At 42.1% G+C, this 20,489-nt stretch overlaps 1 protein-coding gene across 1 annotated transcript in view; it reads right to left on the bottom strand.

Annotated features, from left to right (window-relative positions):
* Window positions 1-20,489, bottom strand: part of Nwd2 (NACHT and WD repeat domain containing 2) — a 142,349-nt gene that overhangs the window by 59,153 nt on the left and 62,707 nt on the right. Inside the window, exon 3 of the mRNA XM_051164787.1 lies at window positions 4,473-4,589. Coding sequence (XP_051020744.1) covers window positions 4,473-4,589 — 117 coding nt within the window. The remainder of the gene's footprint in view (window positions 1-4,472; window positions 4,590-20,489) is intronic.

The following is a 20,489-nucleotide window of genomic DNA, read 5'->3' as shown; positions in this document are numbered from 1 at the left end:
TTCTGACTGATAATCCTGTATTGGATTAATAGCAGGACAACATTCTTCTCCTGTTCTGTACATGGTCTCTTTCCCGTATTATTTTCTTTTGCTATGAGGAAACTTTTACTTTGATATAATCTCATTGCCATTCTTGCTTTGATTTTTCTAGTTTTGCTTTTGTGCTACAATGATTAAAGATGGAACTTGTGAGCTACATGCTCAGCCTGGGAATAAAAATGCCATCTATCAGTAACATTTGTAAAGAGGAGAGTGTTCAGGCTGACATAACTGTTCACCACACATGAAATCCCAGCTTGATAGCTGAGACTGTAAAGCCTTACACTTTACAAGAAATTCAGGTATGTATTAGCAGACTGAGCCTCACAATAGAGCTTCGAGTCGACTCTTTCTGATATTATGTCCAGTCTCTATGGAGATAACAAACCCCAGTGAGGCTCTCAGCAGAAGTGAAACCTTGGGGCCTTGGGGACTGTTCCCCTTTTACTCACTATGCAAATGCCATCTCCTTCAGCGCTGATCTCTGTTCTCACCGTGTCTCTTCAGTTAATCTCTGAGGGCAGAATCAACACCGCAATTCTAGCCTCCTGCACTCTTTGTAATAAAAACTATGTAAAACTAGCTATATGCTCTTAGCAGCATAGCCTGCATGTCAATGGACATAAAATGTAAAGAGTAAAGCACATTAGTATTTCAGTGCACTGTCCACTGGGCCTCTTGGCTCTTTCAAATGAAAGCTTTGCCTGGCCCTGGATTTTTCTGTATTTAGCGTAAACTGGATCTATAAAGAAATAAATCCATTCTTCATTCAACAATGGCGAATTTTCTTGCCAAAGTCTTTAGCATTTAGGGAACTAACACATTAGGCTTTGTATCCCACAGGGGCACTAGGACTTGTGGAAGTATCTAAGGGGAGCATGAGGGAAGGAAACTGTAGCTCACGAGTGACACAAGTGTGCTGTCACCATTGTAAGTACCATAGTTACAACAGGAAAAGCTATGGGAAATACTCTCCCACAAACAGCAGGGCAGTCTTGTGTAATTTAGGATCGTTAGGATAAACAATCCTCCACCTATCTGCAGGGCTTCCTCATGGCTGCTATGGGGTTGGTCATGCAATAAGGGGATGAAGGAGGGGTAAACGATTGGTTCATACTCAGGAGAGTTGTTGATGATGCCCTGTTAGTCAACCTTTACTCTCAGAACCTGCTAGAGGTCTAGCCTTTAAATTATTCATTCTCCAAGTAGGAAATTATTGAAATGAATATGTACAAGTAATTTTAGTTTAGGCATAGCATTCTAGAGTACAGTGAAACGAGGTGAATATCTGTCACTCTGAATTCCCGAGGATGGACTTAGACAGAGCTACTGAGAACATGGCCTCTGAGTTGCTGTGAAATACACACAACAATGGGCTTCCCAAATTCAGCTTTCTGGGCATGCAGGAATTTGACCTGACCTATGTTTGGGGCTTTGAATTTCTCTCACATGTGCCCTGCTTTAGTGGCTTGTATTATTTACTTGGAGGACAGCAGCCATACTAAGTGCTATTTTTTGTAAAGAATATTGTGACCAAAAGCAACTTCGAGAATAAAGACTTTGATTTGGGTTTTGGTTCCAGAAGGATGAGAATAAACCATGATGGGAAGTCATGGCAGCAGGTAGCGGGCAGGGAGCAGGCAGGGAGCAGGAAGCAGGCAGGGAGCAGGCAGGGAGCAGGCAGCAGGGAGCAGCAGCAGGCAGCAGGCAGCAGGCAGCAGGCAGCAGGCAGCAGGCTGCAAGGCAGGCAGCAGGCAGCAGGCAAGGGGCAGGCAGCAGGCAGGGAGTAGGCAGGAAGCAGGCAACAAGGCAGCAGGCAGCAGGGAACAGGCAGCAGGGAACAGGCAGCAGGCAGAAGGCAGGCAGCAGGCAGCAGGCAGCAGGCAGGTAACAGCAGTAGAAGGAAGCTGCAAGCCTGTACCTTAACCACATACTGAAGCAGAGGGTGTGAACTGGAAGTAGGCTAAAGCTATACACTCCCAGAGCTTGTTCCGTAGTGTTCCTTTTGAAAGTTTCTGCCTCTTAAGAGTTGCATAACATCTCCAAGCAGCATTACCAACTGGAGACCAGGTGAGCCTTTGGGGGACATTTCTCATTCAAACCACGACCATGGTGTAGCTGGTGATGCACTCCAGACAGACATTTTCCCCAGACTCAGGTCACTTTCTTCACACAGCTGTTCTGTAACCCCCTAAACAAGGCATCTCTTCCCTTTGTATCACTGCAACGCTCTCTAAGCTCTGCACATCTCAGCCTCACTCTGGCCCCTCACCAAGGAGGTCCTGAAGACATCAGTAGGATCATTTCTTTCCACTGTTTAACACACTTCTTTGACTTCCTTTGTCACTCAGAGTAAAAGTGAAAAATTTATTTCTCTTAGTACAATTTTCTTTCCAAAATTGACAGTTCCTAACTATATTGATCATGATGATGTATGGCCAATATATGCAACACCTTAAAAAAAAAATAAATTCCAAGGGCCCGAGAGGTGTCCCTCATTCCTACACCTTACTGCTCTGCTCACAGTCTTCCAGGAACTGTGGCTTGCTCTCTGTTCGCTGAATATGCCAGGACATGCCTGAGCACCCATTCCTTGGAGATCTCTGGCCTAGAAGATCAGCCTAATTCTTTCCTACTCCTCTCTCCCACTCACCCCATTTTCCTTTCATGGTCACCCATCATTAACATAGGAAATTTCTCCTCTTTCTAAATATTTCCTCCAGTGTGCTGATCACCATCAGTGGCCTTGTTGGGGGAGGTGTGGCCTTGCTGTAGGAGGTGTGGCTTTGCTGTAAGAGGTGTGGCCTTGCTGTAGGAGGTATGGTTTTGCTGTAGGAGGTGTGGCCTTGCTGGAGGAGGTGTGGTCTTATTGGGGGAGGTGTGGCTTTGTTGGGGAGGTGTGGCCTTATTGGGGGAAGGTGTGGCCTTTCTGAAGGAGGTGTGGCTTTGCTGGAGGAGGTGTGGCCTTATTGGGGGAGGTGTGGCCTTGCTGGAGGAAATGTGGCCTTGTTGGAGGAGGGGTGTCACTGCAGGTATGGTGGGGTGGGTTGGAGATTTTTCAAACTTTATGGCCACCATGCACATGGTACACTTAGAGGCAACATACTATACACATAAAAACAATGTTTGTTTTTTTTTTAAGTAAAAAAGGATCACAAGATCAAACATTTGAGAAATTATTGAAACTGAATGATATAACCATAAGAGTTTAGCATATTTTTAATTTTAAAAATTACTACATGGTAAAGTTGTTCTAAGACTAACAGGAAATCCAGAAGCCATAGGGAGAGTGATGTTTGCCTACATAAATATTAAAATCCTTTAAAATCCAATTCCATAGAACCTAATAAAAGTAAATCGAAACTTCATTCACTGATTCAATGTCACTACTATTCAAACGGCTGGAGATCAGCTTCAAAGAATGCAAAAGGAAAGAGAAAAAAATACAGGGAAAACACAGGGTTGGAGATCAAAACCTCATCCATTCTCATTGGCTTTCTCTCTGCCTTGTGATTGTTATCTCAACTTGTGAGCTCTCAGCAACCTCTCCAGTGCCATGTTTGCCTTCCTGCTGCTGTACACCCCACCATGGTGGTCATGCCTCAGAGCACCCTCTGTCTCTGCCCCCATTGATGGGTAGAAACGTTCTGGATTCAAGACACAGCTTTCTTTTGCAAGGAGTGGAAGTGACTGTGCACAATCACCCACAACAGAGCGGTTCTCCTGCGTCACTGTTACCCACAATGGAGCGGTCCTCCTGCGTCACTGCCACTGTGCTTACAGAGGAGGATGCCGTCCTCAGAACAGCACACCTACCTGATAGTGATGTTCTTCTTGAAAAGACCCCGTCGGCATGTTTGACACTTATATAGAGAGAGCCTCTGTCTGGAAATCACTGTAGACACAAACTCATGGGACACCATTTCTCGCTGGGTTTGACTGCTATATTTGGTTTACCTTACAAACCTTTCAGCCATTGTGTTTAAAGAGATGCCAGGCATGTTAATATTGGTGGAGTAAACAGATGCCGTGATGGAATAACTCACAGAGCTGGATGAGGAAAGCTATGTCAGTTACTGCAGGCTGAGAGAATCGTCCTGATTGCTGACCACAAGGTGGGAAATTGGTCAACTCCACGTCATCCCATCCATTAACACTCAGATAGTCACTATTAATTTGTAACGTCTTGTGAAAAGCTGAAGAGTTTTTTTTTTTAAACACACATGGGTAAGAAGACAATCAAAATTCTTTAAAATGAATACTTAAGAAGCCTTTCTCTTGATACCAAAAAAAAAAAAAAAGAAAAAAGAAAAAAGAAAAAGAAAACAACAACAACAAAACCCAACCCTCTCCCTAAAAACCTTCCCGCACAAACCAGCAAACACTCTCACATTCTCATGACTTAGTAGGAGGAGTCAGTGTTTTATACCCACAACAAAGCACGGGCCTGCAGAGGTCCTCAAGCACTCCTCCAGCAGCTTCATGCGCATCTTCTGCAGCTCAGGGCTGTCCCATTCGTCTCCATCAACTCCCCAGTACAGATCTATGACCTGCGCACAAACGGATGAAGCGGTGTTAATACCCCTTCGGGGGAGTGAAATTCACCCTGGGCTTTGTTCCTGTTCACCATGTCAAGCTAACAGGACTTCCCACTTCCCTCTTTGCAGCCTTGGGGGGCGGGGCACTGACTGTCAAGGTCTATCTAAAGAGACGTTTCTGTTTATTCTATGATGGTCTGGGAGTGAGCATTGGATTTCTCGTTTGGTTTCTGATATAGGAATCACATGAGCACAGAGACAAGGAAACCCTAAATGTTAGAGGTTCTAGCGTGTAGGATTTAATTATCTCGAACTAGAAAAAAATATGAATGTATAAGGGATAAATTTCCCATATTACTCATGACAAATCACATTGTAAAATATTATTTACTGTACATGATAATATGAGAAGAGATACTGATCTGGCATCAAGCATCTATTTTTTTTTTTTTTTGAAAAGAAAAAGGAACCACAAAAACCCCTCCCTTTCTGTTAATACCACATTTTATTCCAGAGGGTAGATATTTTGGCAATGTCTGTTTTATCTGTGAACAATTTGGCTTTCATCAATACATATCCGAAGAACCTTATTGGAAAACAGAAAGGTCTGCCTTACTGAGAGACGAGGATAATAGGACCCTCTGTCTCCTGACTTCAAACACTCCCCGGAAGAGTCTGTAAGCTGTAAAAGTGTTCAGAAGTCAGCTCTATGAAAAGATCTGTGGAGAGCAGCCTCGGTTCATTTCCTTTACTCAGCACCCTCTGCACAAAGTCACGTGGTTTCTGCCCGAGGCTTTGAGGGGCTCTGGTTTTCCTTCTCTAGTTTCCCTGCTTAGAGTGTGCACGGGCTTGGGGCTTGCATGAGAGGCATGCAGGAGGAAGAGGGGAGTCCTCTGTGGGTGCAAGCAGATTCCAAGGACTTTGTGCCTGGTTCCTGGCTGTGGAGCCCACACAGATTCGTCTTATTAGATATCTGACTTCTTGAAGCTGATCTTTCAGACCTCTGACAGTATCTTTCAAAAGTATTCCCATGAGGAGAGGGTCGGGGAGTGATCTGGAAAGATGGTTTGTTGGTGAAGAGTGCTTGGTGTCCCATCACGAGGACTGCAGAGCATCCATGTCTGGTGGACCACAACATCTGTAACTCCAGTTGCAAAGTTCAGACACACAGACAATAAATGTTAAAAAAAAAATACTTCCACAGTCCAATCAGGACCTCCGACATATCTGAAACTCTACACACGGACTTGGGGAGCCCTTCTACATTTGTAAGGTTTAACCACACAGTATTAAGGAAGGGTAGCTGCCAATGAGGTGATTGCTTGAATGATCAATTGGAGAATCACTAGCTGGGGCTATTTATAATTAAGGATAAATAATTGAAGATGTAAAATTCAATTTGTCTAGGGCTCTCTGGCTCCTGTGACTCTTAGGCTGGACAGTGGAGTAATAGATGGTGCCCCCGTCACTGAATTACAGAGAATAGAACTGTGGGGCTGCTGAGTTTCAGGGGCGCACAGAAGTCATCTATGGAGAAAGCCGGACAGAAAGAGTTGTAAAGTATACTTGGTAAGGAATTTGATCATATTCCTCCTGTGTGATTTAGAAAGTGCCTCATTTTTTTTTTAAAGTCATTTTAACTTCCATTGCCAGAAAACTGATACATTAATATATAATATAATAATATAAATGTTAAGACATTTAAAATGGTTTTGAATTTCTTTTTAAAATTTGACTTATTTGATTTTGTATATGTGAGTGTTCTGCCCGCATGGATGCTTGTATACCACACGCATGTTGGGTGCCTACTGAGGTCAGAAGAGAGCGTTGGATTCTCTGGGACTTGATGAGTTAGCAGATGCTTCTGAGCTGACAATGTGGTTGCTGGAAACTGAGATCAGGCCCTTTGCAAGAGCAACAGTGCAACAATGTTCTTAATTGTTGAGCCAACTCTCCAGTCTCTAAAACAAGACATTTTTTCAGCCAATTAAGCATCAAAACCACTCAGACCCATTGCTGTGTGAATGATACTCCCGCTGTGCTATGGACAACAGAAGAATCACACACAGGTTTTGTCTTCATCTTAATCGACACTGGCTGGATGTGAAGTTGAGGTCTGTAGGACAACATTAGAGTGAGCAACAGATCACAGGAAGATATACACGGCATAACGTAACTAGCAAGAAAACTCTCAAAACTGGTGACAAATGAGAAGGGCAGCATTTCTAAACGGCACACAGGTCAAGGAAGAAACCACCAGGGAAATAAAAAATATAGAAAAAAGAAAATGAAGACACAGCATACTGAAGTTATGGGAGGAGGTCAAAATAACACAAAGAAAAAAGTGTAGCTTAAAAAAAAACTATATTGAAAAATTTCAAGTCAATGACTAAGTTTCCTTTTTAAGGACAAAATAAGCAACCAGAAAGAGGGAAATAATAGCTCATTATGGGAATTTATAAGCTAGAAAAATGGAGGGAATCAACAGAACAAAAGATTATTGAAAAAGTTAGCAAAATAAAATTTAGTGAAAGTGAAAATGATGCTGAAGGAAGTAGACTCAAGCCACCAACACCAGAGTGCAGTGTTATTATTACTCACCCCGGAAGAAGAATGAGTACAGAGTTCCTATACTAGAAACAACCAACTGTATGCCAATAAGTTATAATTTAGACAGACTGAAAAACTGCCAACGAGACACACATTAGCAGAGCTGACTCAAGACAAAATACATAATCTATAGGTATCTTTAAGAAGAGATCAAACAGTAAATAATTCATTAAATATTGCTGAAAGGAAATGTCCAGCTCCAGATGGACATGCTGGTAATGTCTGCCAAACATTTAAAGAAGAATTAATATCAATTCTTCATAAACACTTGCAGAAATTTGAAAGACAGAGGGCACTTCCTAAGAACAGTATAAGTCAGGTACAAAACTAGACAGAATATCCTAAGGAAATTGTAGATTGATATTTTTATGACTACAGTGCAAAAATCCTCAACAAAGTATTAGGAAGTCCAAAGTAGTTGTATAGAAATATAGAAACATGATTATACAAGAAATCATTTAAGAATCATTTGGAACCCAAGGTCGGTTAAAATGTTAGGCAAACTGGCTAATGCAATATATTATTCTCACAAAATAAAGGACAAAATTTACATGATCATCTCAATAGACAAAGAACAAACTGATAAAATTGAGTCAATTTCATGATAAAAATACCTAATAATGTAGAAACAGAAATAGACTTTTTCAACCAGATAAAGCACATTTGTGAAAACTTCAGGGTTAACATTGTACTTAGGAGAGAAACTTGAAGGCTTTCCTCTAATAGTTAGAAGAGAAAGTGTCCACACCCACCACGCCTACTCAACACTATCCCAAGGCTTCTATTAGGATAAGTAGAAAGGAATAAAATACATACACATGACATATTTCTGTATAATAAAATACAGAGGAATGTGATGAAATGTGAATGCAGCTATAACCATGGACTTGTCATGGTATTGACGTGGAGACTCAGGGACAAACTTGTGGTGTGTGTCCTCTCTTGCAATCTTGCGACTTCTATGTGGGCTACAGAGATCAAATGCAGGTTTCCAAGCTTTCCCAGCAAATGCCTTTGCCTGTTGAGCCATCTTGCTGATCACTTGATTATTTTTATAAGTATAGAAAAATCACACAACACACACATATGTGCACGCGCATGCACACACACACACACACACACACACACACACGTGCGTGCACGCATGCACCATGAAAGTAGAAGCAAAACTGTCTAGGGGGATGAAGAGAACTGATGGGAAAGGGATGGAGGACAAAGGGGAGGGTGGGGGCTTATGGGGGGAATATGTCCAAATACATTATGTGGTTGTGGGACAATATCCTTAGGAAACTCAATACTATGTATAATGAACACACACACACACACACACACACACACACACACACACACGAAAACAACAATATCCAACAAGGAAGTAAAGACAAAAGCCACACAATGGAAGAAAATCATAAATCAGAATATCAAGACTACATAAAGAGTGCTGATGACTCCATAATAACAGAAAAAGTAATAGTTACATATGGGTACAAAATGTGAGTAGATTCTTCTTCAAAGAATAGGTATATATTTCTGGCAATCATAAAAAGATACTCAATATTATTCATTATCAGGGAAATGCCAGTCAAAGCCAGGATAAGATCATAGTCATGTAATGCACCAGGGTGTCTGTAAGAAAAAAGACTGAAGGTGAGGAGAGACCGGAGCCTCCATGCATTCTGTGTGGGAACATAAAGTGCCTCAAACACTGTGAATGGTCTAGCAACGACTGAAGTGTCCAGAGTTAACACACGAGCCAGCAATACTACCCAGCTAAACAAAGCCAAGAGGAATGGCCACATGTGTCCACATGAGAACTTGTGTTTGGAGGTTAGTAGGGGCATTTCTTCTTCATGGAAACCAGAGTGCAGGGACAACCCAGAATTCTACCACATGATCATCTGGCAACAAGTGAAGTGATGAAAAATGGTTACAGGTTACAATGCAGGTGAACTTTGAAAACATTAACTGAAAGAGGCCAGTTACAAAGGCTACAGATGACAAGATGATCCCCCCCCCCATATATGAACATAAAGACACATAAAGACAGGCACATAAAGACAGGACATGAAATAGTGGTTCCCTAGGGTGAGTGAGAAAGGGGAAAAGAGAACCCATATAATACACACAGTTGCATTCAAGGTGACAAACATGTTCTAAAATGGATTTCTCTAATTGCCACACTACTGTGAATACACAAAAACACTCTGTTGAACCATAAGGTTTAAGATTGCATCTCAATAAAGCTATTTCAAAAAGACTCACTGTACACCTATTTATGTTGTAATTTCCCACTGTTCTTATATTCCCTGCCCATAGGGTAGCTGGGTGCAAGAATAATGGGTGTTTGGATCAAGTACCTAGTTTATTAAAGGACAAACAGTAAGATCTAAGTAAGTAGGTGCAGACCAAATGGCCAGGATAACATTTTCCAGCAGGGCTTTTGTTTGCAGTCACGTCAAGCACTGCAGAAGGCAGAGCATCACACAGCTTGTCTGCCACCTTGTCTTTTGTCAGAGTTTGCTTCTGTTATCCTTACACTTTGTTCACTAGCTCTCTCTCACTCAGGCCTTTGCCAACTGCCCATCTTTTTACTTCAATAGTGCTGTCCAACTCCTACCTGCAGTTTTTCTCCATTACACTGTTCTTTCCCATATGTCTTTATGGGCATCAAATGATGAAAAAGATAAAATCAAGCAGCCATAAAGACAGAGAGGAGATAAATACCCGAAACGCTGAACTTATGCAACACAAAAATCCATTTTGGGCCAACAGATCTGCCATCCGTCTACATGATCAATACCTGGTAAAAACCACTTGGAACTAAAGTGCTCAACAAGATAAGATTTATTATACACTTTAAAAAATTAAGTTTAGCTTTGAGCTTAATGCCTGGGCACTGCAGCCCCATGATGCACTTTGCTGTTTGCTGGACTACCACCTTGTCAACAGCACATTTTATATGCCTTTATTTATTGCATCATTTAAGGAGAAAGCTTAGAAAAGTAATTTGACTTTTATATTTTTTTACTTAAAACTATTTCATTTGTTTTTTAAAAAATTCTTAGGGATGCTGATTTATCTTGCTTATTATAATATGCTCAATTGATTTGAAAGCAAAATAATCAGCCAAGAAAGACCCAATAAATCCTCCACAGCAATAAGACAAATATCATTTAAACACCAGCATTATAAAATTATTAAGGAACTTGTAAGAAATAGTAACCAAATGCTTTGCCTACCATCCACCTTCAAACAAACAAATAAACAAACCAAACCAAACCAATCAAAATTGAATTTATAATACCCTAATACTACCGAGTGTTAAGAAAGAGTCCTTGAGCAAATGCTTACCAAAATATTTTCTTAATAAATTTCTCCACATTATAGAACCTCATCTGGATGTAAAACATGAAAATCAGAGAGTACATGACCAATATTTTTTTCATATGATGTTAAACGTACGTGTGGTGTGTGTGAGTTTGTATGTGTGCGGTACACACCTGTGCGTGGCTGGAAGCCAGTGGACAACTCCTGTTGGGTTTTCCCCTGGAGACAGGCTCACTCACAGAATTTGGAGGCTAGCTAGGCTGCTTGGTGGCTGGCAGCACTACTTACTTTCCTGTCTCTGCTCACACAGCACTGGAATTATAGGCATGCTTGTAGCTACACTCAGCTTTTTCTGTGGGTGCTGGGATCTGAACTCAGGTCCTCATGCTCTCACTTACCCAATAAGCCACCTCTCTCATCTCTGTACTATTATTGGGAATGATCTCATTTCACACTTAAAAATAATCTTATCACACTATAGTTAGTTTGGATAAAAAAAAATGGATTTCCTGGCCTTTACATATATAAAACACAGCTTTTAGGGATCTTTTAAAGGACCCTAATAGCTCAGGAAATAACTGCAAAAATTGGCAAATGGGTACACATGGAATTAAAAAACATGCATAGCAAAGGGGACCTGCCGGCGGAGTGAACAGTGTGGAGAATGAGAGAAAATCTTTGCCAACTGCACATCAGCCATGGGGTAATGCTTCAGCCTGTGACGTAAGAAATACCCAAATGTCACACTCCACAGACCAGCCTACCAATGCATGAGCAAATGAAGTGAGTGGATAGCTCTGGAAAGGAGAAATGTAAAGTACCAATAAAGTATGAAAAGTGCTCAGCATCCTTAGCCCTCAGGGAAATGTAAATTAAAATTTCATTGAAAGTCTATTTCACTCCAGCCAGAATGGCTGCCATCAAAGAAACTAATGACAGACGCAAGTGAGATGAGGACAGGGGAGCATGTGTCTTTGGGAATTAAATCGTGTGCAGCAACACTGGAAATTGGTATGGAGGTTTCTAAAAAACTAAAAACAGAACTAGAGCGTGATCCAGTTATATTAGTCACAGGAATATGACTGAAGGAAACTAGGTAGGCACAGCACAGAGATGGTTACACATCCATGTTTACTGCACATTAGCCACAACAGCCAAGATATGGAAACAGCCTGGACTGCTCATCCTCAGAAGAGCATACAAAGAAAATGTGCTATACATACGTGGCAGAGCCTTATCCTCCATAAAGGATGGAATTATGTCACTTTTAGAAAAATGGGGCTGGAGATTATGATTAAATGAAATAAGCCAGAATCACAGAAGTTATTATGTTTTCTCTCATATAAAGGATTATCTATCTATCTATCTATCTATCTATCTATCTATCTATCTATCATCTATCATCTATCTATCTCTATCATTATCTGTCTATTATCTATCTATCATCTATTATCTATCTATCATCTTTCTATTATCTATATCATCCATCTGTCTATCTATCTATCTATCTATCTATCTATCTATCTATCTATCTATCATCTATCTCATGAATGCACAAGGAGAGTCTATGAGTGGAAGGGGTTGAAATGGAGGGGAAACAAGTAATTGTATGAAGAAAAGATAGCATATTTTATCTCATGTAGAATCTAGATTTAGCAATATATATTGGTGTGTGTGTGTGTGTGCGTGTGTGTGTGTGTGTGTGTGTGTGTGTGTGTGTGAGAGAGAGAGAGAGAGAGAGAGAGAGAGAGAGAGAGAGAGAGAGAGAGAGAACAGGAGTATTTGAAGAGAGGAAGGAGGAGGAGGATGGGGGAGTCATGACAAGGTGAATGTGAGCAAAATATAATAACATATGTGTGAAAACAGCACAATGAGCCCCATTATTTTGCATGTTAATTAAAAATCTTTCTTCACGAAAATAAAATGTATTCTTCAGGGGTGGCTTGCCTTCCACTTTGAGACAGGGTCTCTCTTTTTTTGTTTGTTTGTTTTTTTTTGTTTTTTGAGACAGGGTTTCTCTGTGTAGCCTTGGCCATCCTGGATTCACTTCGTAGACCAGGCTGGCCTCGAACTCACAGCGATCCGCCTGCCTCTGCCTCCCGAGTGCTGGGATTAAAGGCGTGCGCCACCACGCCCGCCCGGCTAATAAAATGTATTCTTAAGACGATCAACATTTGCCACCACCACCAAAGTATTCAAATGAAGGCAAACAGGGAAGGGAAGTTTGGAAGGCAATAACATTACCATGGCAGGAGAGCCACAGTCAGGGAGGTAACTCTCTTTGGAACTGCTTTAGTGTTTGCATCCCATTTCCAGAGCACTTACCTCAGAAGAAACTAATCTGAGGAGAGTCTGGGGACACTTTCAGCAGTGCCAAGTTATGGGTTGTACACATAGTAATTCTCTGTGTAGATGGCTTGTAGTTGCAGTGGCCACAAGACAATGCAAGGCTCTTGCCAGAGAAGGCTTCACTTTTACTAGGACTATTGTGACTACTTACTTTTCACTACCTGCAATTATGTTCTTGGTCATGAGATAAGTGACTATGGGTTATATATTATAACGACCAAAATAGGTGATTATTGAAAAGCAGGTCCAGCTCAAGCTTTATGTGGGTGCCCTAGTAAGGGTGGCGGCGGGGGGGGGGGGGAGCTGTCAATAACATAAATTCTGTCACCTGCTCTTTGATCACCAGGCCAAAGGGGAAGAGGGCATGCTCAGTCAAGATGCAGCTTGATGAACGGGGGTGGGAGGGTGGAGGAGGCTCCCCTTTTCTGAGGAGTAGGGGAGGGGGTATGGGGAAGAGGGAGAAAAGGTGGGGCTGGGAGGAGAGGAGGGAGGGGACTATGATCAGGATGTAAAGTGAATAAATAAATTAATTAATTAAAAAAATTAAAAGAATATAAAAAAGTAAATGAAAATGCAGGTCCTAAATTAAGCCCATGACAACCACTGGCTGTGTGTGTGTGATTATCAGAAAGAATAAGTTCACCAATGTGAAGTCAGAGCCTGCATTAGTTGAAGCTTCTGGGGCCTCTGGACAGCTTTAATAAGTGTCACTCTGTCATCTTCTCGTTTTGGAAGCTGCTAACCTGCACCCCCTGTATACTCAGGTAATTCATTTTATTCCTTCTCAAGTATCTGATGGGGTTGAGGACGAGATAGTTTAGTTTTACAATTAAGCTTAGTTGTTTATAGGGGTTAAGATGTTTTTAGGTCTAGATAGATGTTTTAAATTGATAATGATGAGATAGGATAGATATTGATTTACATTCAGAATTTTAGACACACCAAGACAGGAAAGATGTTTTCTTCAAGGCTGCCAAATACAAATAGCCAAAATACTATAATGTAACATTTATATAATTCCTGACTGTTCTGTGAGGCTTCTTGTTGTAGGTAGTTTATTGTATGTGTGTGTAATAATATAAATGTATAGGCTAAAAAAAAAAAAGCATCACTTGGCTGAGACTCATGTGAAGCCCATGGCTGTGGAAACTTCAATGAACCTGGTAGCAGAACCAAGGGACTGGTATTTTCAGGGGCCAGAGAAGAAATGAGGTGGGAGCTGTTGAGCTCATGTGCTGAATCTAAGCTGCCAAAGCTCACTGCATAGATCTAGCCTGGCTGGACACAGGAACCAGCATCCCTCAGTGGCAAGGGATTGGTCCACACCAACATCCCCAAGAAAGCCCAAAATTTGGCTGTGTTTTCACCTATCACTGGGGTTTCTACAGACTCTGTATGGCTGTACATACCACTGCTGCTCCCATAGCTGTTTCCCCACTTGCATCACTGCCCCCTCTAACCTACTGACCACTCTACACATAGATGATTTTTCAAAAACCAACATTACATCACTTGAGAGTCAATTGGCTGGTTCTCTTGTCAGTGTTACAGAGTACCCGACAGAGACAACATAATAGAGGGAAAGTTTAGATTAAGAGGCACTGTCCATCACAGCAGAGGAAGCATGGTGCCTGGATTGGGTCAGTCCATGGTTTCAGCATGTTGCAGTGACTTCTTACATGGTTTTGGCCAAGAAGCAGGAGAGAGAGAGAGAGAGAGAGAGAGAGAGAGAGAGAGAGAGAGAGAGAGAGAGAGAGAGAGAGAGAGGACTGAGAGTAACAAGTTATAGCTTGTAAAGTTCATCTCTAGTAGCAAACTCTACTTAAAGACATCTACCTGAAATCATCTGAAGGCTCTACTTCCTAAAAGCTCTACTTCCTAAAAGCTCTACTTCCTATAGCCTCTGTTTCCTAAAGGTTCCATACCCCCCCCTTCAAACAGTCCCACTGGCTAGTGACCAAGTTTTCAAACATATAAACCAGTGCACAGCATCTTCATATCCAGACTGTAACTTCCAGATACAACGTAGAACCGCTTCCTGCTTTAGAGACGAAAAGCTAAAGGACAGACAAGTCATGAAACCTTCCCAGCGTCACAAAGGCAGCAAGGGTGGGGACAGGATTTGAGACAGGGCTCTCAACACCATTTTCGCAAGCTGTTCTACGTACACTCACATTACTTCACAGTCAAGTTTCTATGAGTGTTAGCGTGGCAGAGGTTTGTGAGAGAGCATGGCCATTGCTGTGAAGCTGCCGAACTGGTTCAAATCTTGACATTGCTTCTTATTTGTAGCAAATCACTAGCCCTTACATATTTATGTCCATATTTCTTGGTCTCTTCACCCAAAGATAAGAAACGTGGGATTCATATCTTAGACTCATAGCAAGGACTGAGAAAATTAATACTCAGCACATGGGGTAAGCTCATATAATTATCAAGTTCTTGACATTTGCCCTTGAGAATATGTTTCTTCTTCCTGTAATATGTTTCTATGAGGTCCTCTACCCATCTTTTTTTTAAAAAGTCAGGCCTTTCTGAAAATTCAGAATAGTAAGAGCTCTGACCTCTTTCCTCCATGATGCCTGCTCACAGCACCTGCATCTCCTTGGCAGCGAGCATCACATGGGTCAGTGCCAGCTCATGACTACATGACCCGTGCGACTCAGCGACATTGGGTCAGAAACTGCTCAACACTGGTGCTGCTAGTCTCACAACTCTTCCTCAGACAGTGTGCGCTGACCAAATGTCATAGTCACTTGTCTTGTTGCTGTGACAACTGACCAAAGCAATTTAGGGAAGGAAGGAAGGGTTTCTGTTTGCTTGCAATTCAAGGGCCAAGCTATCATGGCAGGAATGTCATGTGGTAGGCACTTCAGGCAGCTGTGCACACTGTATGCATAGTCAGCAAGTAGAGATGAATACTGGTGCTCATCAGGCTTTCTCCCTTTATATTCAGTCTAGGACTGCAGCTTAGGGAATGGGTCCACCCACACTGAAGGCAGATCTTCCCATGTTAATTTAGCCAATTTAGATTGTCCCTCACTGACACATCCAGGGATTTGTCTCCCATGGGAATTCTTTCCCATAGATTCTTTAAGGTTTACAATGTTAATGACCACAGTATCTATGTAGAGTGATATGGAGAGGGCTCTGAGGACCATGGACAAGCCTGATCCATGAGATCAAGAGGAGACATCAGTGAGGAGGCAAAACACAGATGGTTTTGGCCTTAAAGGACAGATACATAATCTCCTCTCCAAAAAGGGTGGGAAGGCCTTTTTAATACACATGACTGTGATCCGAAGACAAGAACTTTGCTTCTTTAACTTGTTTACAGCTATTAAGGTCATGATATAAACTTTGGGGGTCAGAAGGACAGAAGGATCAGGCAGAAGAAACACCTTACTCTGTAGGTAAGCAAAACAGAGTTAGGTGCTACTCAGTGGTCTCTGCCAAACTATCCACAAGTTACCATTTTACTCTGTGAACATTTGTTAAAATGCTCCTCCCTCCTTCCTGTAAAAGTAGAAAAAGTAATAACGAAAATCACAGCTAGTACATGTTTAGGATTTATGGGAGACTTTGTGGTGAGTGTATTCAACTGAGACATTTAAATGTCATCTGAAAATTGGTTACTATTTCTCATTTGGCTTACTGAAGGACAAATTCTCTTGGGTGATTTCCACCACTTGGGGATACATGAGGCAGTCACAGGTTGGCAGAAATTAAGGCTTAGCAAAGAATAACTGCTCTAGTAAACTCTGAATCTCCCCTCAATGCTACCACTCTCCATTTAGGAGAAATATTAAGAAGATTGCCTCTGAATGCAAACTAAAATGAGAAATAATAATATTGTGTAAGAAGTCAGGCTTGACCATTCAGAGAAGCCACTCACTGCATGCTGCAGAAATTGTGATTAAATCGAGACAATGAAGGGCATGTACACAGTCCCCTTGTCCCCTTGCCTGGTGTCATCCTTTATTTATTTCCCCTTTAATAAGCTGGCTCTCTCACAATGATGGGAGATGAATGATGTAACACATTTATACTCCCAGAGCATATCAGCCTGGTAAGGCCTGGCTAGGCTCTGATGGACAACACTGAAATGTGAACTGACTAAACAAATTAGACCTCTGGCCTGAGTGAAGTGATGCGATGCGATGAGGAGCTGTGCATTTCCTGGTAGACAGAAGCGTCCATTAGACAAATAGAAAATAGAGAAAGGTGATTAGTTGACAAGGTACAGGGGAGACCAAGGGCACCATAACAGATTGTGTCAATTACAAAGCCTGCAAGGTGTGTTGGCAGCTCAGGGGACAAAAACATATCTTGAGATGCTTGAGCAGGCAGTTGGTGGTAGGGTCTGGGGAGGGGTTAACAGAAATGAAGTGTGCATGAAAAAGCAACCAAAGTAATAAAAAAGGGGTTAGTAGAACATATGTGAAGTGAGAGAGCAAGGGGAAGCAGACTATTGGGAGCTAAAGTTTTAAGTAGAGATAGGAGCAGGAGGAGAGGGAAGTGAGGAGGTGGGGGCAGATGCTCCAACAGTAAAGCTGTCTGAAGAAGCTTTGTGGAACCCTGTGAGTTTGTAAGCTAATTAAAGCAGAATAAAAGGAGGAATTTAAGGAGAGCTATGGTGCATGGGCAAACAATATTTCTTCCAGAAGACATGGGTTATTATATAAAGATGTTACCCCAAACAAGACAGATTTATGCTCTTGCTCTGAACTGCCCACCATGACTAGGCTAAGACCCTATTGCTAGGACATAGAGAAATAAGTCTTGGATGGACCAGGGCATTCTTCCTGCTGGCCATTGGTCGGATTTCTATGCTTCAGTGCCTGGCTCCAAACACATGAGCACATGGGCAGCAAGGACTACATTTAGTGGGTTATTTAAAAAAGACATGAAGTTGGGAAGGAGATAGGGGATATGTTGGGGATAAGGTGGAGTTGGAGAGAGAGAGAGAGGGAGAGAGAGAGAGAGAGAGAGAGAGAGAGAGAGAGAGAGAGAGAGAGAGAGAGAGAGAGAGAGAGAGAGAATGACTATGACCAAGAATCATTGGATAAATGTGACATATGGAAAAATGTTATATATGTGTTTAAAAATCCAACAAATAATTTTACAATAAAAAACAAGAAAACGTGTAGAAGAGACTGGCTTAATGGAGTGGGAGGGTTTTGATAAGAGAATACAGGATAAAAACAGTATGCATCTATAAGGCCATGATAATCTGAGGTTCACAGAATTTAACTCAGCCTGCAAACACACACACACACACACACACACACACACACACACACACGCACGCACGCACGCACGCACACACACGTAGATGGTGTCATTTAATTATTTTTGCTTAAAACCATCTTGGGCTTCCTGCCCAAATTTCCATATCTTGATTAGCAGGATAAAGAGGGCTTTTAGTTCTGTCTTGTTAAACCTTAGCTAAGAATGATATATTCATGGAGTCTTTGTGGCAAGTCTTGGCTTTCCCATTGTTCATTAAGATGACTTCCAGGGACCTCACATCCTGAAGGGGAAAATGGAAGTTCTTGGGTACAACTGCAGTGGGTGCCAAGTACATGTCTGGCAGCAGACAGTCAGGGCTGTGTTTGGGGTAGGGGAGACCATGACCTGGCCTTTTCCTGTCGGCTTAATAAGGGCTGGTGTTTTTCAGATGCCTTGGATAAAGAGCCTCCAAGTCTTTGGATCATGCTCCACCCACCCTCCTCAACTTATTCACCCAGATCTTTTGTGTGGTCCCATATCCCTGGCCAAAGCATCGCCGTTGCTTTCAATGGTGCAAATATAATTGTTAGGACTGAGGGTGTCTTGGGAGAGTTTGACTACACAGTTTCCTGTCATGTTGACTAAGAAGTTGGTGTGCCAGTTGGAGGCACAGAGCGTTCTGAGGTGATGTCCTTCCAGTGTTCCTTGTAGATAACAGAGCAAGTGTTCCTGGAAGTTATTGTTTACCTAGAAAGTTTCACTTACCTAACCCATCTCCCCTCTGAAGCAAAGCTTGTTGTTTGGTGAGCTTCCCGGGTGTCCCAATGATATCCTGAGACACGGGAGCCCAGGAACCACACAGCTCAGAGAGGACGCCTCCTCTGCAGAGACATTGCAGCTCCCACAGGAAGGGTACTCCAACCCCTGAGCCTTGCTCCTTCTCCAGCTGTTGGAGCTCCGACTCTACCTCTCGTTTCCTCCCATTCTCTTACCAGCTATCTTAGGAAGGTCCTATCTCTGCCTTCCTAAAACAAAATAACACCCCCCATATCTTCCACCTTTTTCTCTATAAATTAAAGCCCCAGAAAGATGCAGAATCTCACAGGACTGGCCAACTTACTGAAGAAGCTATTAGAAGAATTGAAATAAATATCTTAAGTTTGAGTGTAGAAAACTTATCCTTATGAGGGCTTCACTTTTATGCATAGATTAAGGCTTTAAAAGGGCATGGGCAGAGAGAAGGTGCCCTCCCTGCCCTTAACACTGGCCACCATGTAGGACACAGTGTTTCTCTCCCTCAGAGGATGCAGACACCAAGGTGCCATGTTTGAGACAGAGGCTGCATACTTATGAGGAACCAAACCTGTTACCATCTTGATTGTGGCCTTTCCACATCATACAACTGTGAAGAAAAATTTCTATCTTTCATAAATTAGTCTCAGGTACTTTGCTACACCAGAACAGACTACCTTAGTTTCTGTCTTTCTGCAGCATCTCTTCTTGTATGTGATGTAATAAATGCTTTCTGAATAGTCTTCCCTTCAAGTTAACATTCTTTCTGTATTAGATGCAACACACGCCATAAAGCAGTGGGGGAGGTTGAACTACCCTTTCACAGGGTCACCTAAGACCATCAGAAAGCACAGATATTTACATTATAGTTTGTAACAGTAGCACAATTACAGTTATGAAATAGTAACAAAAATAATCTTATGGTTGGGGGAGGGGCATCAGCACAGCATGAGGAACTGTATTAAAGATTCGCAGCATTAGGAAGGCAGGTTGAGAATTACTGCCTTAGAGCAACAGATGCCCTGCAACAACTAGGTCAAAGATCTTTTATGATACTCAGAAAGCCAAGAGAGGAATGTGTGTTCTGCTCTATACTGGGTTCCCAGTGAGGAGCAAGAATGAAGAGTGTACAAGACAAGCCAGTTAGCAATGCTCGGGTGTCACGGTGGGCCAGGCACTCTGGGTTCGTCCATTTAATCCCCACACTAACGCTGAAAGGTAGGTACTGACCGATTCACTTTATGCAGGCCCCAGACCCAGCTAATGTATGAAGCAATGTGCCCAGAGTCCAGGACTGCAAACCTGCAGGTATGACATTTCAACCTTTGTATATGTGACAGAAAAACTCGTGCAGTTGCTATGATTCTTTGTAAATGATTTCACAGGCAGCCCTGCACAGTAGCAGCAATGCAGGCTGTTCCAGTATCATGTGTATCAATAACAAAGAAAGGTGCTTTCAGTTAAAGGATGCCACACAATTTATTTGCGTCTTCAATGCCAATTTCAAATGTAATAAATGTGCAAAGCTCTGCATCTGAGAATCAGTGAGATCTGGTAAGTGTTGTTTCAAGGAAGATTGTTTGAGCAGCTGTGTGCAGTCTA

Source organism: Acomys russatus, chromosome 22, assembly GCF_903995435.1.
Source record: "Acomys russatus chromosome 22, mAcoRus1.1, whole genome shotgun sequence".
NCBI classification, from domain to species: domain Eukaryota; kingdom Metazoa; phylum Chordata; class Mammalia; order Rodentia; family Muridae; genus Acomys; species Acomys russatus.
This window is presented reverse-complemented; position numbering and strand designations above follow the sequence as displayed.